The sequence below is a fragment of the Sciurus carolinensis genome, chromosome 6, assembly GCF_902686445.1.
Source record: "Sciurus carolinensis chromosome 6, mSciCar1.2, whole genome shotgun sequence".
Taxonomy (NCBI): Eukaryota; Metazoa; Chordata; class Mammalia; order Rodentia; family Sciuridae; genus Sciurus; species Sciurus carolinensis.
Window position 1 is genome coordinate 67119758 of NC_062218.1, and position 25003 is coordinate 67144760.

A 25003-nucleotide genomic window follows, 5' to 3' on the forward strand; every position below is an offset into this window, starting at 1 on the left:
GGTAAGAAAATGAAAACTCATAACAAACTATATTTAGGATGCAGGTAGTGGTTTAAAATCTTTCATAAATCAAAGATAACATTGAAACAGTAAAATAGAGAAATTATTTGATTTCTATGTTAGCTCAACGCTATCTTCTTTTAATTAAGAAAAAAAGCTGGGCTAAAAATAATCATGTCCTCCATTTTTCTAACCAATAATAAAATCCATCAAGAACATTCCAATTTCTGATGGACTAAGTCAAGGGCACTTTTAGAAAGGTTAAGCCCAAGTGAAAGACTGGGCTGTAGAGAACCACATCTTGCTTGTTAAGATGATGCCTGGATTTCCAATTTGACCTTCTCATAACTTCACCCATAACAATGACTCCATACAAGTAAAAGAAATGGCCAAGAAAATCCTGAGTCCGAAGAGTTCTTTAAAAATCATATTCATTCACATCCTGAGAGAAAAAAGTTGGAAGAGGTATTCTACCTTCCCTTGAACCAGAGTGAGAACGTTTGATCTCTAAATAACTGGTATCTGGAAAGCAAAATGGAGAGTCCTTAGAAAATTTGGAATGGAACCACCATTTGATCCACTATCCCACTCCTTATCCTATACCCAAAAGACTAAAAATTCACATACTACAGTGATGGAGCCACATCAATGTCTATGGTAGGTCAATTCACAATAGCTAGATTATGGAACCAACCTAGATGCCCTTCATTAGATGGATGGATAAAGAAACTGTGGTATATATACACAATGGAATACTACTCAGTCAGAGAGAAGAATAAAATTGTGGCATTTGCAGGTAAATGGATGGAAGAATAACATGCTAAGTGAAATAAACCAATCCCAAAAAAACAAAGATCAAATGTTTTCTCTGATAAGTGGATGATGATATATAACGGTGGGGGGCGGTAAGGGAAGACTGGAGGAAGGATAGATTGTGTAGAGGGAAATGAGAGGTGGAGAGGGGGTAAGGGGAAGGAAAGGGAATGGAATGAGACAAACGTCATTACCATATGTATGTGTATGATTACACAAACGGTGTGACTTTACTTCATGTACAACCACAAAAATGAAAAGTTGTACCCAATTTGTGTACAATGAATCAAAAAGAATAATAATAATAATTGGTGCCACTTTAATCATTTCATTTTTACCACCATAATCAACAGAAATAAGTATATCTCTCCATTTTAAGATCTTTGTGTAACAGTTCGGAATGAGGTAAAAACCTGGGAATAGACTAGAGAGAATCTAGACAAGATAGTCTTTTAGGGCTAAACTAGTTAAGAATTCATTCTACAATAAGCAACCTTACACTTCCACATGACCCAGGAAAAATTAAAAGTCAGCAATCCTAAGTAGTGTAAAGAGTTTTAAAATATTATATTCTCTTATTTTTTACTCTGCATATGTAAGAAATAAGGTCACACAAATATCAGAGTACAGTTATAATGATGTTATTCTTTTACTTTAAAACTTTCGAAAAGTTCATCTGGCTAAGAAGATAAAGTGCAAACCACCTGGTATAGTATATAAAGGTCTTCATGTACCAGCCCTGGCAGATTGTACTACCAGCTTAGAAAAGAGCCTGAAAAAGCCTCCCCAAGAATAGGAATTTCTAAGCTTTCTGAGAAAAGAAGGGAAGGAGAACTTAGGCAGAAGGAACGCACCACTGAGGAAAGCCCAAATGACAGAAACTTTATAGTACATGCAGATAAACACAAGCAGTTAGATATTGCAGAAATTAAAAATGTGAGGGAGGAAATAGCAAGCTATTGAAATTTAACCAACTGAAATTATTAAGAATGCTAGGGTATACTCAGCAATGAGCTATTACAAATCTGACTCCAGGGTTCCCTCTCTAAACTCAGATAATTTAAGAGAATGTATTTTATATATTTATAATTTTCAATAGTATAAAAATAATGTATATTTGCATATATATTTAAATGTTAAAAATTCCACGATTTAGGATGAAATCTCCTTTGATTCCTTTAACTAAAGCATTCACACTCCAAAACACATTGTATAAGTTTTCCATAATGTAAGAGAATAATATCTATTTATTTGGACTTAAACTGACAGACTGCCGACTGGTTTCAAGATGGTGGACTAGAGGGCAGCTGCATTTCATGTTGCTCCAGGACTCAAGATTCAAAAGAGGAGATAGTGAGTGACTTGGGACCAACTCAAAGCTGCCGGGTGAGTTTCTCCCATTGGGGAGGCGTCCCGGATGGGGCGGTAGCCCAGGAACACAGGGAACATTGTGAAGTAGAGTGGCTCGGCGAGACGCCCCTCCCCCCACAGGAGCAGTAAACACGGACAGCGGGGAACTTTGCAGAGGAGGCCACGCAGCACACCACTTGGTTTTGGAGCAATCTGCCGGGGCTCCGGTGGCTGCCAGAGAAAGAGTTGGGCGGCGGGCTATTTGGACTCAGCGCAACCGCCTGAACAACGGAGAGGGGGCTGTCCTGAGGAGGTGGAGGTGCGCAGTGAGTGGCTTGGTCTCCAAGCGCCCACACAGAACACCAGGTGGCTGCCTGGAGGAAGAGGCAAGCGGCGGGTCACTGGGGCTTGGAGCATATGTACGAGGCTCCAAGTGACTGCTCAGAGGAGGGGTCGCATAGCCAGGCAATTAGGTGCAAAGCACGGTCCAGTCCGGGGACCTAGGCACCTTTTCTTGAAAGAGCTACACAGAGACAAGCTGAGTGGCGGAGCGAAGGTTCCAGGACTGCGGGCAGCTTTTCTGAGGGGCTACCTAAGGAGACTCATCTGCGAAGGGCAGGGATCCAGGCCCCTGGGAATGTTGCCTGGGAAGGCTGCCCTGCCCAGGCGGTAGTTGTGGACTGAGGGGAACCTCTAGGAGGGGAACTGACCAGCGAGACCTCCCCACCAGGTGAGTCTTCCCCGCCGGGTGAGGTTTTCCCACAAGGACGGTAAAACCAGAGACACAGGCCCAAACAGGCCTTGCCTCAGCCCGCAGCCTAGTTCCCCTTTAGATGACCATTGGTCAACAAGTAGAGGCACCTCTGCCCACTAGCAGGGAATATACCCCACCTGAAGACCACCACCCCTAGAGAGGCAGCTTCCTTGGGGAGCACCGCAGTATCAACTTCCTCTAAGACTTCAGGCTACTGAAGGATAGGAGGGGATACACTAGCAATCTTCAGGGACATTATATGTCAACAGAGGAAATCTGCAACATCTCTGCAGTCCACTGATACCTGAACGACATGAGAAAACAAGGGAAGAAAATGCCTCAAACAAATCTGGATGTTACATCAATAAAATCCAATGACAGCATGGCAGAAGAAATGTCAGAAAGGGAGTTCAGAATGTACATAATTAACATGATAAGGGAAGCAAACGATGAAATGAAAGAGCAAATGCAGGCATTGAATGAATGCACCAATCGACAGTTAAAAGAGCAAATACAGGAAGCAAAAGAGCATTTCAATAAAGAGTTAGAGATATTGAAAAAAAACCAAACAGAAATCCTTGAAATGAAGAAAACAATAAACCAAATTAAGAACTCCATAGAAAGCACAAACAATATGATAGAACATCTGGAAGACAGAACCTCAGATATTGAACACAAAATATTTAACCTCGAAAACAAAGTCGAACAAACAGAGAAGATGGTAAGAAATCATGAACAGAATCTCCAAGAACTATGGGATAGCATGAAAAGGCCAAATTTGAGAATTATTGGGATTGAGAAAGGCTTAGAGAAACAAACCAAAGGAATGAACAATCTATTCAATGAGATAATTTCAGAAAATTTCCCAAATGTGAAGAATGAAATGGAAAATCAAGTTCAAGAGGCTTATAGACTCCAAATACACAAAATTACAACAGACCCACACCAAGGCACATTATAATGAAAATACCTAGCATACAAAATAAAAACAGAATTTTAAAAGGCTGTGAGAGAAAAGAACCAAATTACATTCAGGGGGAAACCAATACGGATATCAGCAGATTTTTCAAACCAGACCTTAAAAGCTAGAAGGACCTGGAATAACATTTTTCAAGCCCTAAAAGAAAATGGATGCCAACCAAGAATCTTATACCCAGCAAAACTTACCTTCAGATTTGACGACGAAATAAAATCCTTCCATGATAAACTAAAGCTAAAAGAATATACAAAAAGAAAGCCAGCATTACAGAACATTCTCAGCAAAATATTCCATGAAGAAGAGATGAAAAACAAAGAAGCAAATCAGCAAAGGGAGGAGCTATCCTAAAGGAACTCTCAAATAAAGAGGAACCAAGTCGTGTCAAAAATAAACAAATAAATGAATAAAATGAGTCAAATGACCGGGAATACAAATCATATCTCAATAATAACCCTGAATGTTAATGGCCTGAATTCATCAATCAAAAGACATAGACTGGCAGATTGGATAAAAAAGAAAGATCCAACAATATGTTGCCTGCAAGAGACTCATCTCTTAGAAAGAGATACCCAAAGACTAAAGGTGAAAGGATGGGAAAAAATTTACCACGCACGTGGACCCAGCAAAAAAGCTGGGGTATCCATCCTCATTTCAGATAAAATGGACTTCAAGCCAAAGTTAGTCAGAAGGGATAAAGAAGGACATTTCATACTGCTTAAGGGAACCATAAATCAGCAAGACATAACAATCATAAACATCTATGCCCCAAACAGTGGCTCACCCATGTATGTCAAACAAATCCTTCTCAATCTCAGAAACCAAATAGACCACAATACAATAATACTAGGTGATTTTAACACGCCTCTCTCACCATTGGACAGATCTTCCAAACAAAAATTGAACAAAGAAACCATAGATCTCAATAACACAATCAATAATTTAGACTTAACAGACATTTATAGAATATACCATCCAACGAAGAGTGAATACACTTTCTTCTCAGCAGCACATGGATCCTTCTCTAAAATAGACCATATATTATGCCACAAAGCTAATGTTAGCAAATACAAGAAGACAGAGACACTTCCTTGTATTTTATCAGATCATAATGGATTGAAATTAGAAATAAATGAAAGAGTAAAAAACAGAAATTACTCCAACACCTGGAAATTGAACAATATGCTATTATATGATGAATGGATAACAGAAGATATTAGGAAGGAAATTAAAAAATTCTTAGAGGTAAATGAGAACAAAGAAACATCATATCAAAATCTCTGGGACACTATGAAAGCAGTACTTAGAGGAAAATTTATTTCATGGAGCACATTCAATAAAAGAAGCAAAACTCAATAAATAAACGACCAAACACTACAGCTCAAAGCCCTAGAAAAAGAAGAACAGACCAACACCAAAAGTAGTAGAAGACAGGAAATAGTTAAACTCAGAGCTGAAATCAACGAAATTGAAACAAAAGAAACAATACAAAAAATTGACAAAATAAATAGTTGGTTCTTCAAAAAAATAAACAAAATTGATAAACCTTTAGCCACACTAACAAAGAGAAGACGAGAGAAAATCCAAATCACCAAAATTCGAAATGAACAAGGAACTATCACAACAGACACGATTGAAATACAAAACATAATTAGAAGCTATTTTGAAAATCTATACTCCAACAAAATAGAAAATTTCGAAGATATCAACAAGTTTCTAGAGACGTATGAATTGCCTAAACTAAACGAGGAGGACATACACAATTTAAATAGACCAATTTCAAGTAATGAAATAGAAGAAGTCATCAAAAGCCTACCAACAAAGAAAAGTCCAGGACCTGATGGTTTCTCAGCCGAGTTCTACAACATCTTTAAAGAAGAGCTCATTCCAATACTTTTCAAAGTATTCCATGAAATAGAAGAGGAGGGAACCCTCCCAAACTCATTCTACGAAGCCAATATTACCCTGATACCTAAACCAGACAGAGACACATCGAGGAAAGAAAATTTCAGACCAATATCCTTAATGAACATCGACGCAAAAATTCTCAACAAAATTTTAGCAAATCGCATACAAAAACATATTAAAAAGATAGTGCACCATGATCAAGTGGGTTTCATCCCAGGGATGCAAGGTTAGTTCAACATCAGGAAATCAATAAATGTAATTCACCATATCAATAGACTTAAAGTCAAGAATCACATGATTATTTCAATAGATGCAGAAAAAGCATTTGATAAAATACAGCACCCCTTCATGCTCAAAACACTAGAAAAAATAGGGATAGTGGGAACGTTTCTTAACATTGTAAAGGCCATCTATGCTAAGCTCATGGCTAATATCATTCTTAATGGTGAAAAACTGAAAGCATTCCCCCTAAAATCTGGAACAAGGCAGGGATGCCCTCTCTCACCACTCCTATTCAATATCGTCCTTGAAACTCTAGCCAGAGCAATTAGACAAACCAAAGAAATTAAAGGGATACGAATAGGAAAAGAAGAACTCAAACTATCCCTATTTGCTGATGATATGATTATATACTTAGAGGAACCAGGAAATTCCACCAGAAAACTCTTAGAACTCATAAGTGAATTTAGTAAAGTAGTGGGATATAAGATCAATGCTCATAAACTAATGCATTTTTATACATAAGTGATGAATCTTCAGAAGGAGAAGTTAGAAAAACTACCCCATTCACAATAGCCTCGAAAAAAATAAAATACTTGGGACTCAATCTCACAAAAGAGGTGAAAGACCTCTACAATGAGAACTACAGAACACTAAAGAAAGAAATTAAAGAACACCTTAGAAGATGGAAAGATCTCCCATGTTCCTGGATAGGCAGAATTAATATTGTCAAAATGGCCATACTACCAAAAGTGCTATACAGATTCAATGCAATTCCAATTAAAATCCCAACGATGTACCTTACAGAAATAGAACAAGCAATCATGAAATTCATCTGGAAGAATAAGAAACCCAGAATTGCTAAAGCAATCCTTCGCAGGAAAAATGAAGCAGGGGGTATTGCAATACCAGAACTTCAACTGTACTACAAAGCAATAGTAACAAAAACGGCATGGTATTGGTACCAAAATAGACAGGTGGATCAATGGTACAGAATAGAGGACACGGACACAAACCCAAATAAATATAATTTTCTCATACTAGACAAAGGTTCCAAAAATATGCAATGGAGAAAAGATAGCCTCTTCAACAAATGGTGCTGGGAAAATTGGAAATCCATATGCAACAGAATGAAACTAAACCCATATCTCTCACCATGCACGAAACTAAACTCGAAATGGATTAAGGATCTCGGAATCAGACCAGAGACCCTGCATCTTATAGAAGAAAAAGTAGGTCCAGATCTTCAACATGTCAGCTTAGGACCAGACTTCCTCAACAGGACTCCCATAGCAGAAGAAATAAAAGCAAGAATCAAAAACTGGGATAGATTCAAACTAAAAAGCTTTCTCTCAGCAAAGGAAACTATCAGCAATGGGAAGAAAGAGCCTACAGAGTGGGAGAAAATCTTTGCCAATCATACTTCAGAAAGAGCACTAATCTCCAGAATCTATAAAGAACTCAAAAAACTCTACACCAAGAATGCAAATAACCCAATTGACAAATGGTCTAAGGAAATGAACAGACACTTCACAGAAGAAGACCTACAAACAATCAACAAACATATGGAAAAATGTTCAACATCTCTAGTAATAAGATAAATGCAAATCAAAACCACCCTAAGATTCCATCTCACCCCAATCAGAATGGTGATTATCAAGAATACAAGCAACAACAGGTGTTGGTGAGGATGTGGGGAGAAAGGTACACTCATACATTGCTGGTGGGGCTGCAAATTAGTGCAGCCACTCTGGAAGTCAGTATGGAGATTCCTTAGAAATTCGGAATGGAACCACCATTTGACCCAGCTATCCCACTCCTTGGCCTATACCCAAAGGACTTAAAATCAGCATATTACAGAGATACAGCCATATCAATGTTCATAGCTGCTCAATTCACCATAGCCAGATTGTGGAACCAACCTAGATGCCCTTCAGTTGATGAATGGATAAAAAAACTGTGGCATATATATACAATGGAATATTACTCAGCCATAAAGAATGATAAAATTATGGCATTTGCAGGCAAATGGATGAAATTGGAGAATATCATGCTAAGTGAGATAAGCCAATCTCAAAAAACCAAAGGATGAATGGTATCGCTGATAAGTGGATGATGATACATAATGGGGCATGGGAGGGGTTAGTTTTTAGGGTTAGAGTGAGGGTTAGGGAGGGGGGCAAGAATGGGAGAAGGAAGGACTGTATAGAGGGAAAAGAGGGATGGGAGGGGTGGGGAGAAGGGGAAAAATAACAGAATGAATCTACCAACATCATCCTATGTAAATTTATGATTACACAAATGGTATGCCTTTACTCTGTGTACAGAGAAACAACATATATCCCATTTGTTTACAATAAAAAAAAATAAAACTGACAGACTGCCAAAATGTTGTCTAGTAAAACAAAATACTGATGTATAACATTTGTACAGAAACTCTTGAACAGAAAATAATGTTTTAGAGATCTTCACTAATTAATTGATTAAGTAATAACATGTTAAGGCCAAACCTCTAAAATTCCTAATTTCCAAATAGGGCCTGCTAATTCACATAAACTAACTAGAAATAGCATTGTTTCATATGGGTTTGGGGAGCAAATTACTCTCAAGAAAGCTATACATCATGATGGGCACTATGGGCAATGGGTTGCCTTTTGTGTCCCTGATCTGGTAGGGTACACACTCATATCACTAGACAAAATGTGATTTCAAGTAGCACTGCCCAATAGAAATATAAACATGGGTTACAAATAAGGGTCATCTATGTCATTTTAAATTTTCAAAGAGCCATATTAAGTAAGAAGATAAAATTAATTTTATTAATATATTTCATATTATCCAATATATCCAAAATATTAATATATGGTCAAATTTTTAAAAAGTAATAATGATATTTATATTATTTGTTCAAAATGAGCCTTTAAAATGTAATGTGTACTTCACAAACATAGTACTTATCAATTTCATTAGTTACATTTCAAGTGCTCAAAATCCACATATAGCTAGTGGCTACCATATTGTACAGCAGAGATATAGAGGAAAAAAACATGGACCTTAGAATTAATATGGACCTAGGTTTGAATTCTAGTTCTATAATTCTCTAAGTTGTATAACTATGACACATTTATATAAATTCTCTTAGTTCTATTGTTCTAATGAATAAAACAGCAATAATATGCCTTATAAATTTCTTAAAAGAATGAGAGGGAACTTTGAAGATGGCACTCCAAGTTGTGCCTGGCTCAGGACCAAAGCACACAGCTCAGGTGTACAGCTTCACAGAGAGGCAGAAAATAGTATTACAGACATCAAAGGACAGTTAATATAAAGTTGTACATCTGTTGCTGTCATAAGTGCCACTCCTGGCTCCCCCACCCCACTTCTAAGAGGTTCTGGAAAGAGATTGGGACACTTCAAAATCAGAGTAGAGATCCTGCAGCTGAGAAATACTCACATCTCAACCAAGCAACAATGAATCCTGATCCACACACAATCTACTCCACCTTAGCCCTGATATTACTTCAACTCAAGTGAGGAGACAAAAGTCCCAAACCAACAACAAGGACCCAATGAGCAACAATCTGAGAGGGACATCAGGTCCCACCCTGTAGTATCTACTCATATCACAAAAAAGAAGTTGCAGGACGTGGTGGCACACACCTGTAATCCCAGTGGCTCAAGAAACTGAGGCACGAGGATTGAGTGTTCAAAGCCAGCCTCTGCAAAAGTGAGGCACGGAGCAACCCTGTCTCTAAATAAAATACAAAAATAGGGCTGGGGATGTGGCTCAGTGACCAAGTACCCCTGAGTTCAATCCCTGGTACACCCCTCCCCCCCAAAAAAATCCAGAGAAGTCCCAGAATAAATATGATAATTACGCACAAAAGGATATGCATAAAAAGAGGTAGGTGAATCCACCTCAAATGATGCGCAAGCTGAAGACTCCTGAAAACGTGAGGAAATAGACAAACAAATCTCTTCCCAAAATCCACAATCCCCCAACAAAGGATCCCACTGATAATGAGATGGGTGAAATCCCAGATAAATATTATAAAAAACTGACTACCAAAATGTTCAATGATCTAAAAGAAGATCTAAGGAAGGAAGTAAGAGAGCAGTTACAGGAACACAGCACTGAGGAAAGCCCAGATGACAGAAACTTTATGGTATCTACAGGCAAACACAAGCAGTTAGCACAATCAAACACAATTACAGGAGATGAAAAACCACTTTAATAAATGAACAGAAATAGTGCAAAGAAACCAAGCCAGAACTTCTAGAAATGAAGGACATAATTAATCAAATTAAAAATTCACTTGACAGGCTGGGGATATAGTTCAGTTGGTAGAGTGCTTGCCATGCAAGCACAAGGCCCTGGGTTTAATCCCCAGCACCACAAAAAAAAAAAAAAAAAAAAAAAAAAAAAAAAAAAAATTCACTTGAAGACATCACTAATACACCACTAACAGATTAGAATGCATAGAAAATAGAACCTCAGCCCTTAAAGACAGAATTTCAGGCCCTGAAGACAGACTATATGATCTTGAAAACACATAATGCAATAAAGGAGAAAAAATTATAGACTATGACCAGAATATAAGAGAACTCTGAGACAACATTAAAAAATCAAACCTGAGGAACACTTGGATAGAAAAGAACATGAAGATACAAACTAAAGACACAAAGAACATTTTCAATAAGGTAGTTCCAAAAAACTTTTCCCATATGAGAAATGAGATATACAGGGCTGGGAAGATAGCTCAGTTGGTGGAGTGCTTGCCTTGCAAGCACAAGGCCCTGGATTTGATCCCTGGCACCGCAAAAAAAAAAGAAATGAGATATACATCCACATACAGGAAGTTACAGGACTCCAAATAGATCTATTAAAATGAGAAGCTTGCCACAACCTATCACAGCCAAAATGCCTAACATAGAAAATAAGGAAGGAATATTAGAAGCTGCAAGAGAAAATCATCAGGTCACATTTAGAGGCAAACCAATAAGGCTCACTTCTGATTTCTCAGCCCAGACCATAAAATCAAGGAGGGCCTGGAATGAGATATTCCAAGCCCTAAAAAGAAAGTAACTGTCAGCTGTGGTTACTATACACAGCAAAGTTCAGTTTCAAATTCCAGACGCAAATAAAAACTTTCCAAAACAAGAATAACTAAAAGAAATTATGAGCACCAATCAAGCACCACAAAGAATACTAAAGGAAATAAAAAACAATTCCCAAACTTCCCAGAGGAAAGTTCAATAGAGGAATAACCCACTAAATGATAATCGAGGCAGAATAAAACACAGCAAAACATCAAAATGACAGAAACCACAAACATATCCATACTAATGCTGAATGTTAATGGTCTCAACTCCCCAATTAAAAGATACAGATTAGTAGAATGGATCAAAAAATAAGATCCAACTATATGCTATTTACAAAAGACTCATCTTATAGGCAAAGACATTCACAGGTAAAAGGAAGGAGAAAAGTATTCCATGCATACGGACCACTAAAACAAAAAGGAGTAGCTATTCTCTTATCTCACAAAGCTGACTTCAAACAAAAAATAATCAGAAAGAACAAAAAAGGTGACAACATTCTAGTAAAGGGAATAATCCAACAAGAAGAGACAAAGATAGTAAATATTAATGCCCCAATATTAATGCATCCAATTACATTTTTAAAAAAACACATTTTTTAAAATAAAATAAAAACCTCCATGAAACTGAATAAATCCCACATAGACTCCAACACAATAATACTGGGTGATTCCAACACACCTTTATTACCAATAGGCCATCAAAACATAAAATCAATAAATATATCTCCAACCTAAATAATATTCTAAATCAAATGGATCTAATATATCTGTAGACTATTCCATCCCAAAACTGCTGAACTCATGTTCTTCTCAGCTGTACATGGAGCTTTTTCTAAAACTACATCATATTTTAGGCCACAAAGCAAATCTTAGCAATTACCAAAAAAAAACAATGTAATCCCATGTATCCTATCAGATCATAATGGACTGAAGGTACATAAAAATCAGCAGCAAGAAAAATCAGAGTCTGGGGTTGTGGCTCAGTAGTAGAGCACTTGCCTAGCATGTTGGAGGCACTGAATTTGATTCTCAGCACTGCATATAAATAAATGAATTTTAAAAAGGTCCAACAACAACTAAAAGAAAGAAAAAAAGAAAAATAATAGAAACCACATAAACACTTGGTGATTGAACAATACTCTCTTAAATGAAAAATGGATCAAAGAAGAAATGAGAATAGAAATAGAGAGATTCTTAGAAATAAATGAGAACAGAGACACAACATTTCAAAATCCCTGGGAGAGTAGGAACACAGTTCTAAGAGGCAAATTTATAGCACTGAGTGCTTACATTAAAAAATTAGAGATCTCAAATAAATAAGAGTATGCTCCACCTGAAGGCCTTAGAAAAAGAACAAATTCCAAAATCAGTAGGAGATAGGAAATAATTAAGATCAGAGCCAAAATCAATGAAACAGTGAATAAAAAATCAATACATAGGATCAATGCAAAAAAGAATTGGTTCTTTGAAAAGATAAATAAGATGGACAAACTCCAAATCAAACTAACCAAAAGTAAGAGTGAGAAGACCCAAATCAACAAGAACAGAGGTGAAAAAGGATATATCACCACAGATCCTTCTGAAATCCAAAGGATTATCAGATCCTATTTTGAAAATTTGTACTCTAATAAACTGGAAAATCTGGAAGACACTGACAAATTTCTAGACACATATGACCTGCCCAAATTGAATCAGAAAGATATAGGAGACCCAAACAGACCAATATCAAGTAATGAAATTGAAACAGCAATTAAAAGCCTCCCAAAAGAGAAAACCCCAGGACCAGATGGATTCTCAGCTGAGTTCTACAAACAGAACTAGTACCAGTCTTTCTAAAATTATTCCATGAATTGGAAGGGAAGGAACACTCCCAATTACATTATGTGAAGCCAAACCAGACAAAGATGCATCAAGGAAAGAAAACTACACATCAACATCCCTGATGAATATAGACACAAAAACCCTTAGTCATATATTAGCAAACTGCATTTAAAAAAACACTTCAAAAAGATAATACACCATGATAATACAAAAAGATAATACATCAAGTGGGTTTAATTCTAGGGATGAAAATTGGTTCAACATTATGCAAATCAATAAATGTAATTCATCACTTAAATAAGAATAAGGACAAAATCACATGATCATTTCAATAGATACAGAAAAGGCCTTTGATAAAAATCCAACACTCATTCATGTTAAAAAAAACTAGAGAAGCTATGGATCAAAAGAACTTGCTTTAACATCATAAAGGCCATTAATGACAAAACCAAAGCCAACATCATACTAAATGGAGAAAAGCTATAAGCATTTCCCCTAAATTCAGGAATAAGACAAAGCTGTTCACTCTCACCACTCCAATGCAATATAGTTCTCAAAACATTATCCAGAGTGATCAGGCAAGAAAAGGAAATCAAAGGTATACAAATAGAAAAAGAAAAAGAAAAACTACCATAGTTTGTTGACAATATACCTAGAAATCCAAAAATCTATACCATAAGACTTCTAGAGCTTATAAATGAATTTAGCAAAGTAGCAGGATACAAGATCAACACCCACAAATCAATAGTTCTCCTATACGCCAACAGTGTTTCAGTTGAAGAAGAAATCAGGAGAATCATCCCATTACAATAACCTCCAAAAAATTAAATACTTGGGAGTTAATCTAACCAAGGAGGTAAAGAGCTGTACAATGAAAATTCTAGAATACTGAAGAAAAAAATTGAAGAAGACCTTAGAAGATGGAAAGACATCCCATGTTCCTGGATAGGCAGAGTCAATATTGTCAAAATGGCCATACTCCCAAAAGCAATATACAGATTCAATGCAAGCCCCATCAAAATACCACTAACATTCTTCACAGAATTAGCAAAAATGATTCTTAAATTCATTTGAAAGAATAAGAGACCTAGAATAGCCAAATCAATACCAAGCAATAAAAGCAAAGCAAGAAACTTCACAATACCTAATCTGAAATTATACTACAGAACAGTTAGTAAGAACAAAAACAAAAACAGCATTCTATTGGCATAAAAAATAGACATGATGACCGATGGAACAGAATAGAAGACACAGAGACAAATCAACATTGCTACAGTCATCTGATATTTGACAGATGTGCCAAAATTATATTTTGGAGAAGAGACAAACTTTTTAACAAATGGTGCTAGGATAACTGGATATAGTAGAAAATGAAACTAGACTCCCATCTCTCAACCTTCACAGGAGTCAAATCAAAATCTATCAAAGATTTAGGAATTAGACCAGAAAACATACAATGTAGAAAAAAACACAGGGTCAACACTTCGTCACATAGGTGCTGGCACCAAGTACCTTAACAAGATCCCCAAAGTACAAAAATTAAAACCAAGAATCAATAAGTAAGATGCCATAAAACTAAAAAACTTCTGCAAATCAAAGGAAATAATTAAGAGCATGAAGAGAGAGCCAACAGAATGGAGAAAATTTTGGTCAGCTACTCCTCTGATAGAAAATTAATATCCAGAATATATAAAGAACTCAAAAAACTTAACACCAAAAAAACAAATAATCCAATCAACAAATAGGTAAAAGAACTAAGTAGAAACTTCTCAAAAGAAGAAACAAATGGCCAACAAATATGTGAAAAAATATTCAACATCTCTGGCAATCAGGGAAATGCAAATTGAAACTACACTAAGATTTCCTTACTCCAGTGAGAATGGCAATGATCAAGAATACAAGTAATAATAAATCTGGGTGTGGTTATGGGGGAAAAGGTACACTTATACATTATTAGTGGAACTGTAGACTAGTTCAACAACTCTGGAAAGCACTATGAAGAATCCTCAAAAAACTAGAGACAGAACAATGACCCAGCTATCCCACTCCTTCGCATTTTCCCAAAAGATCTAAAATTGGAATACCACAGTGATAACAGCCACCTCAATGTTTACTGTAGCATAATTCACAAGAGATAAATTATGGAATCAACTCAGGTGCCCATCAGTAGATGAATGGATTAAGAAATTGTGATATATATATATATATATATATATATATATATATATATGGAATGGAGTTCTAACTCAACCTTAAACAAAAATAAAATTATGGCATTTGCTGGTAAATGGATGGAAATGGAGAATATCATGCTAAGTGAAATAAGCCAAACTCAGAAACTCAAAGGTTAAATGTTTTCTCTCATATGCAAGAAGCTAAAGTAAAATAAATGAAAAGGGGAGGGAAGGACTGGATAACATAAAGGAAACATGAGTAATGTTGAAGAAGATCAAGAGACAGACAAAGTGGAGAGACAAGTAAGAGGAGGAAATGCAGAATGAATTATTTAAAAACCATGTTATGTGGGTTTCATTCTAGGGATGAAAATTGGTTCAACATTATGCATTGCACCTCAGTAGTCAAGTGCTTGAGTAGCATGTGTGAGGTACCAGGTTCAATCCTCAGTACCATATAAAAAACACATATATATAAATAATGTAAAATAAAGGTATTGCGTCCATCTACAAGTAAAAGAAATTTTTAATCATGTTATGTGCATAAATAAATATAACACACAGAACTTCACCATTATACATAGTTGAAAAGAACCAATCAAATATAAATCAAGAGACAAGTGAAAGGAAGTCTAGTAGAGTAGAGGAAGGTATACGAGAGAGGGGAAAAAGAATGGGAAGGAAAAGGGGGAGGGATAAGGGAGGATTATGAATTGAGATCAAATTCCATGCATGTATGAGTTTGTTGAGATGAATCCAAACACTACATATTACTATAAAACTCTAATAAAAAAATAATTGGAAGTAACATATGTGATGTATTTTGGCACATTATGTGCCTTCCACATAACAGAACTCAATACCCTTGTCATCCCTACCAGTATAATGTAAACTTTCTCAGTAAGAGAAAGTTTAAATGCAAAGCAGAAAAAAGTGAAGGAGAAGAGAAATATTAACAAGTCATCAAAATAAGATTATCAAAATATTTTTAAAGCAATCAACTATTACCTATGCAAAATAAAAGTAAACAAAAACCACAAAAACCACATTTTCCAAAATTGTAAACAATGACCAAATAAGATGCTGTTAGAACTAGAGGTATGGTAGTTTTTTAAGCAAATTTCTTGATTATTGTTGTCATGCAAGGGTGACTAGGTTACTGAGTGGCACAGAAATGGCATTTTGCATACTAAAAATGCTGATATATAACCTACAAAGACTATATTACACATATTGATAACTGAGCATTCAATATATAATGTAAAACATTTTTTCAAATAATTGTTAAAAATACATTTTTCATTCATTTACATAAAAAATCAAAGTGCAATGCAGAAAATATATAAAACATACCTCTGATAAAAATGTTTGGGCCGATTTCTGAGCTCCTACATGGAGCAGATATTCATATACATAGAGTGCTAACCTGGAAAATGAACAAAACATTTGTTGAGAAGACGAATATGTAAAATTCATTCTTCAAATCTTTTCACAGCAAAAATATTTTATATTCTAACAGTGAAAGAAAATAAACCCTTCCTATACCATTTTAATGGAAATTTATGTGTTTATATTCAGAAAGAATTTAAATTAATTAAAATAGCATATAAAGAAAAATATTTTGGGGGGAGAAGAAATATTAAAATATAGATTTTTCTCTTGAATCATCTCACTTATTAAAACCTCACTGCTCATTTTATACTTAATAATTTATAACTAAACAGTAATAAGCTCTTAAAATTATTTTATTGGTAAGACAAATGAATTGTTATTTGACTTTTCCAACTTTATTTCCTTCAATCTTTACAGTAAATACTAGCATAAACCCTAGTTATATGTAGAACCATATGCCAAAATTTGTGCTGAATTTCATTTTAACACTTTTTCAGTAACCACTCCTTATTCTTTAGGTTTGAATGTTAGACTAATTAATATTTTAGTTTATAACACGTTCAAATTCATAAAAAAACAGTATTATGTAAACTTCAAAAAGAACATCATATTAAGTATGGGGCATTTACAGTTTGTAGGTTAATATAAAATTACATATAAATTTATTGTTCAAATGTATAATACTGAATATGTAGTATACACTTACACTACTCCTGCTATCTTGTGGATTCAGAGGTTTTAGGCTACACCATGTGACTCAATTTCAGTTGAGCTGTTAAAATATTATTCATAAACCCAAATTAGTCTGAGGCAGTATTTTTAATGATATCTTGGACTGATGCCCAGATAGCTCACAACAGTTCAGTTTCTGTTACACTATATTTATCAATATTGGATTGGGTTTACAGTAAACAATACAATGTAACAATAACCACAATTCTGTATACTGTACCACTTCTCTTGCCAAGCGAATTTTTGATGGCATTTGCAAAAGTGATAATGTTCTTCATTTTCATGAAAACATACATCTGTCATACAAAAAGAACCCTGTGCAAAATAAGTTGCTCTGTCCATGTAATTCTTTCCCCATTTTCCCACTTCTTTTCAAATTCAATGACACTTCCTAGATCAGTACTCTTTTTCCTATCCTAAGTCATGTGATACAGTTTTTGCTCCTTTCAGAAGCTGTATCTCCCAGTGGAAGTGTGACTCATCCCCAGAGTACATCAGAAAAGATACTACCCCTGCAGTTTCAAACAAATATTCCTGCTAGTGATTCTTAGCATACATTCTTCAGATATACCACACACACTGCCTCTCCACTACCATTCCCCACCTATCATCCTATTCATTGACCATGATGACAAATTGTACTGGGAAAAAAAAAAATTGTAAAATCTTCTTGGTTAGACTGTAAAGCCTCAAAATTGCCTGCCAGTGGCAGTGCTGCCCTACTGCCCAAGTGAGAAGAAACAACCTACAGTAATTCCTTGTGGTTTGCAAAACCTTGGGTCCAGAGTCAAATCAATGGTATACACTACAAGAAATAGGGGTCTATGTTAAAAACAAAATAATAAAAATGTTCCACCAAGTTTGGGAATTTGAAAGTAAGAGGCAAAATGTAGCAGAGTCATCATGGTGGGACTATGGGAAAGAGAACAGACCTCAGAACAGTTAAGGCCATAGTTCAATTATTGCTGTGTCCTTTCAAAAAACCCCATTCCTTAAAGTCAAGTGAGTTACTTCTCTATCATTTGTAATCTGTTCCTTGTGATAGTAAAGGCACTAATAAATTTCTTCTGTTTCCTATTTAAATAACAAAAATATCTAATTACAAGTAAAATGAAAAGCAAAATAATGCCTAATTACAAGTACAATTACAAGCAATAATCCCCACTTTCTTCCTCTTTGGATCTAGGCAGTGAATAAAAAAAAAAAAAAAAAAGTGTATTGGGAAAGGTTCAGAATCAATGGGGCAAAGGGTTTCAAATAACATGACTCTGAAGTGCCTTCCCTGGGTATGTGCCCACTCTGCTACCTTAGAATCTGCTGTAGCAGCTCATCATTACAGATCAGGTGATGGAATGGAATGGGGCTAATGCCACCTCAATTACCCATGTTCTGTAAGCTCCTTTAAACAAAATTAATGCTTCTAGATAGTTAGGACCTATATTCCAAAAAGAGTGGCAGGAAATGATGCATGGATGAACATCTAATTAATTCTACTGCCATGATGACTCCATAATACAAAACCAGCAATCCTCCTGTATTTTAATTATCAACTCTGTGAACAGAATTTCCTAAACATATTCCTTTTGCCTTATCTGTCCCAAGTTCCAAATCTGTTTCTCCAAATTACTGTGTGAAGTTTCTAACAAGATGTTTCTCTCTTAAATTGACCCATGTTCAATCTGTTTTTATGGTACCTGTGTTCACTGTGAGCAAAATACAATTTTTCTGAATCTTAGTTTCCTCATTTGTCAAATGGAAAGAATATTACTTTCCTCATATTGCTGAAAGAATTAGGGAACACAGTAAATAATAACAATAATTATTATAATTTCAGCTGCCCTATATCCAGTAATACATTACCTAGTGATGTAATGATTTCTAATGCCACAATTTCGCCCACAGTCAACATTCCTTTCTGTCCCCCTTCCTGCTCCCAAGGAACCCCACATAGCAATAGTAATAGCTATTAGCCTCAGCTACAAATACTATGTACTTCTATAAGCTCCAGGACAAAAACCCTGAAGCCACCAGAAATTAGAATGTCTAGAAAGTTCTAGGAAAAAAAAAAAAAAAAAAACCCTGAAGTAAAAGATACTGTTTGAACACAAAAGATTTCAGACAAGTGGAGAAAGACATTTTTCTATTCATGCTGTTAAATGAAAGCATGGTGCCTTATCCAGTGGCATAAGATCACCAAACATAAGAAGGTAACTTTTATTTGGGTTCAATTTCTACTAAACAGGAAAACTTTAAGATAAATATTGAATTTACTAATATTTAAATAATACATACTTTTGAATTTATATTTTTCCTTTTTATGATCTTTAAAAAAATGAAGTACTTTGACAGAGTATTGACAGTTATTCAGCCTAATAGCTTGTAATAATCTAAATACATAGAAGAAATTAACAACTGTGCAGTTTAGAGTTGATAGCAAAAAATAGACCAGATCATCAATATCATCTCCTCTTTCTCCTCCTCCATCATAATCATCATCATCACATTACATTGACTAAAGAAAAGGGATATCTGATTCACTGGTCATATATCTTCAAATTATATTCATTTCACTCTATTTTAAACTGCATATTAGTAATTGAGTTGTCAAAATCATGACCAAAAATTTGAGAGAAAAAAACAAGGATAGAAATACAATGTGTATCTGATATAGTTCAATACCTTCTTTATTCCCTGGTCACAAGTGCCTAAGCTTTGAAGGTAAAAATTAAAATGAGAAAAACACAGAGAAGAACCAAGAGGGAAGTCCACTTGGGGCTTCCTCAAAGAGATAATCACATTTGACTTATGCACGTTATACACATTAAACTTACGGTCTTTCAATTACTCACACATATACTCACAACTACATAGTAGACAGAATGGAAAATCAACGATAAAATCCCAAAATTCAAATTCTGTCAATCTCCAGTTCAGACAAGGCCAATCTCCTTCAACTGTCTTCAGTAATTCAAAATCTATAATAATTTGGATTTGAATAGGTCTACAGTCTAACCTTTTAACCTATTTAAAAAAAAAAAAAAGAATGGGGTGATCCCACTTAATTTTATGTGACACATGATTGTAACAAAAATGAGGTATTTTAAATTTAAAAATATACAATTAAAAGAGGATTAGGGATGCATAAAAATAAAAAAGTATGTAAAATGTTAAACTGCTGACTGCCCCTTCAAAAATCTAATAAAATTAGAAAGCAATAAGGGACTAAGAAAATAGGATATGCAATTAATAAGATGACAAAAGGCTAATACGCTTAATATATTTTTAAAGTGTATAAAATGACATATCAGAATATGTCCTTAATTTTTAAATAATGAACAAGGCATACAAGTGAAAAGTCAAATAAGAATGGTTATGTACAGCCATAAGCAACACTAAAGAAGAATGTCTGATCATTTACCTAGTGGTAAGAAGTATTTCAAAAACTTTACTAATGAATATACCCAAGATTTTAAAACATTAAATAGGATTCAGTCCCGAAAAGGGTAAAATATGGAAATGCAAATAATGCAGTTTTTCGGGAAAATAACACAGCAAGGTGAGAAATAAATTAGTAAGTGTAAAAGTGTAGGACAGTGTTATTGTATATGCCCATCTATATTACACATATATTCTTCCAGACATATTTTATACATACACAACACAAGTACCAGACCCAGGTCATTCCCATGCCTCTCACCTTTGTGGAACTATTTGAGTTAAAATAGTATGTTTTATTAATACTTTTTTTTTTTTAAACCAGGGACTAGGGGCTAGGATAAAAGGAAGTTCTTTTTATTGTATAACTTGTTTTTATTTATTTCCCCTGTGTTTACATAACCTATTTTAAAAGAAATAAGCAAATTTTAAAAATAATAAATATTTTATATTCTTTAACCCAATAATTTTTATTCTGAAATATTATTCTAAATAATTAATCAGAAATTCAAACTATTCATAATGATGCTTGTGGAAAAATTATAGCAGTAAAAACTGGCAACCTAAATATCTGATAACAGAGGAATTAGTGATATATATGTATAATGTTACATTAAAAATTTAATCAAAAAATGTTCAAACCATTATTAAAATTAATAAGCACCAAATACATACAATGTATATACAGAAGGAAATATGACTTACTACTACTAGTAGAAACATTAAGAAAAATAAAAAGCGACAGATAAAATTCAACTAGGAGAGATGGGTCAAAAACTGAGTGAAACAGTAAAACCAGTATGGCCTACTTAAGAGTAAGAGAGGACACCCCTGTGCCTTCCACAGAAGGCCTGAGGCAACTCTTATTATAGCACTGTCCTCTAACAATCATAATGGTGGTTTTATGACTCCAGTAAAAGATTAGACTTTATGCCACTCACACTAAAAAAAGTCTAAAGTATGTGGCTATGTAAAAATGTTAAACCTGATAGATTTTCTGCAAATATTTTTTCACAGTGTGTTTTCTTATTTACTTTTAGTCAGTAATTGTCTTTGAGAGAGGAAGGCATTTAGATTTTTTTTGGCAACTTTATTTTTTAATTTTTAATGACAAATTTGTATTTATGACATACATTACGATGTTTTGATATGTGTATAAATTTTTGAAAGGCTGTATCAAGCTAATTAACACATTGATTACCTCATTTATTTATTAGTTGGTGGTGAAAACACCTAACATCTACTCTTTTAACAATTTTCAAGTACTTAATACATTTGTTAAACTGCAGTAACCATATTGTACAATAGATCTCCTGAATTTATTTCTTGTAACTGAATTTTTCTATCCTTTGACCAACATCTCCCAATTATCACCACTCCCAGTCCTTGGTAATCCATTTTGTATTCTCTACTATGAGTTTGAAGTTTTTAAATTCCACATATAATGAGATCATGTGGCATTTACCTTTCTCTGCCTGGCTTATTACTTAACATAAGGTCCTCCAAACTCATCCATTTCTATCAATGACAGGATTTCCTTTTTTAAGGCTGAAGAGTATTTCATGTATTCCACATTTTCTTTATCCATTTTTCCACTGATTAACACTTAGGTTGATTTCATATGTAGGCCACTGTGAATAATGCTGCAATGAACATGGGAATGCACATATCTTATTGACATTCCAATTTCCTTCCTTTGTATATATGCCCAGTGGTAGAATTTCTGGATCACTTGGTAATTCTTTCTGTAGTTTTTTTGAGGAACATCCATGCTGTTTTCATAATGGCTGTACTAATTCTCTACTGATTTGCATTCCCGTTAACAGTGTACAAGTTCCCTTTTTCCCACATCCTTACCAGTGCTTATCTTTTTTTCTTTTTTTATAAGACATTCTAACAGATGTGAGGTGACATCTTATTTGGGGCTGCTGTTGTTTCACTTTATTTCCTTTTAAAATTTTAATTTTTGTGCTACTGAGGATTAAATTCAGGGTCCTGTACATGCTAGGCAAGCACTCTACCACTAAGCTCAACTGCCAGTACCGCCACTCTATCCCATACCCATTTTAAAAAATTTGGAGGGTTGGGATTTGGCTCTGTGGTAGAATGCTTGCCTGGCATGCACACAGCCCCAGGTTCAACTCCTAGCACCACAAAAAAAAAAAAAAAAAAAAAAAAAAAAAAAAAAAAAAAAGAAAAGAAAGAAAGAAAGAAACAGGGTCTTGCTGAACTGCCCAGGCTGACCTCAAATTTGTAGTACATCTGCCTCAACCAGGATTACTGGTATGTGCCACCATACCCAGCATCATTGTGGGGGTGTTTGTTTGAGACAAGGTCTCACTAAATTGCTGAATCTGGCCTCAAACTTGTGATCCTCCTTCCTCAGCCTCCTGAGTCACTGAGATTACAAACATACACCACTCTGCCCTTCATTGTGGTTTTAATTTGCATTCCTCTGATAATCAGTGATGCTGAGTATTTTTTAATATACCTATTGATCATTTTTATGTATTAAGAAATATACACCCAGGTTCTTTGCTTATTTTTTTAATAAGGTTATTTGTTTTGCTCTTGAATTGAGTTCCTTACATATTTTGAATGTTAAACCTTTATCAGATGTTTGATTTTCAAATATTTTATCCCATTCTGTAGGATAGTTCTTCACTTTGTATTGTTTCCTTTGCAAAAGTTTTTTAGTTGTCTAGTTTCTAGTTGCCTGTGCTTTGGGGTCATATCCATAAAATCATAGGTAAAACTTGTCATGAAGATTTCCTCGTACATTTTCTTTAAATAGTTCTGTTTCAGGGTTATATTTAAGTCTGTGATTTTGAGTTCATTTTTGTATATGATGTGAGATGAGGCTCTAAATCCATTCGCTTGCATGTAGAATATCCATTTTTCCAAGCAACATTTATTGAAGAGGCTGCTGTTTCCCATTATGTGTTCTTGTCATCTTTGTTGAAAATCAGTTGAGCATAAATATGTAGATTTATTTCTGGGCTCTCTATTATGTTCCATTAGCCTAAGAGTCTGTTTTTATCTCATACATGCCATGATGTTTTGATTATTATTGCTGTATAGTATATTTTGAAGTCAGATAAGATGAAGCCTCCAACTTTGTTCTTTTTTATTCAAAAATGCTTTGACTATTCAGGGTCTTTTATGATTCCATATAAATTTTAGAATTTTTTTCTTTTACTGTGAAAAATATCATTGGACTTTTAATATGGATTACATTGAATTTGTAGATGGCTTTGGGTAGTATGGATATTTTAGCAACATTAATTCTTCCAATCTCCCACCATAAATAAAAGATAAATACTGCTTATAGTTCAGAGCTAATTCTCTTTCATGTATGTATGTCAATATGTATGTATACATATAATTCAGCTATATTTGGGCTAGGAATATAGTTCAGTGATAGAGTACTTTCCTAACATGCACGCACATACACATAAATGCATAAAGATATGTATATCCAAATACACATAAAAATGGCCTACTATTTAACATCCATAAACATAGAATATTATCCCACTTATTTGTCTTCAATTTTTTCATTGTTTTATAATTAAAAATCCAAAGGTTATATAGGTTACATAGAAATATTAAGCCTCTTATATGTTTATTTTTGCTAGTTTGTTGTCTAAATTAGTCTTGATCATGTTTTGTGGTTTTGCTTTTCCTTTTTCCTTTTGAGATGTTATTTATCTTTAAATATAGAAATGACCTATATGAAAAAAAAAATGTAACCCCTTATAGACAAGTAGGTAAAGACAATAACAAGGTTGGGGTTATAGGTCAATGGTAGAGCACTTGCCTAGAACATTTGAGGCACTGGGTTTGATCCTTAGCACCACATAAAAATAAATAAATAAAATAAAGGTATTGTGTCCATCTACAACTAAAAAAATAAATTAAAAGACAGAAACAAACATCACAACCAATTTTAAAAAATGGAAAATGTTAAATGGCACTGGTAATCAAAGAAATACATATTAAAGCAACATTGGAATTTAAATTCTCATTTAAATATATAACATGCAATGAAATGAATACTCAAACAATACTGATTACAATAATCTGATACAACTGTTTATAGAACCACTTTGTCAATAAACAAGTCAAGAACTTTAAAAAAAAAAAGTTCATATATTCTAGTAATTTATTACTAGGCATCTAACCTAAATAAATTATCCTACACGCAGAAAAAAGCACAAGGATTTTTTAAAGTAAAGAATATGTAGAACAATAAAAATAAATAAAAATGGAATTGGTGGAATTTACAATCACTATTCTACATTAATTTTCATGTTTGCAAATATAA

General features: G+C 34.5%; 1 protein-coding gene across 5 annotated transcripts in view; it reads right to left on the reverse strand.

Annotated features, from left to right (window-relative positions):
- Ssbp2 (single stranded DNA binding protein 2) overlaps positions 1-25003 on the reverse strand; it is a 356243-nt gene that overhangs the window by 247131 nt on the left and 84109 nt on the right. For all 5 annotated transcript variants that reach the window (XM_047556868.1, XM_047556869.1, XM_047556870.1 and 2 more), the window contains exon 2: positions 16471-16543. In XM_047556868.1, coding sequence (XP_047412824.1) covers positions 16471-16543 — 73 coding nt within the window. The remainder of the gene's footprint in view (positions 1-16470; positions 16544-25003) is intronic.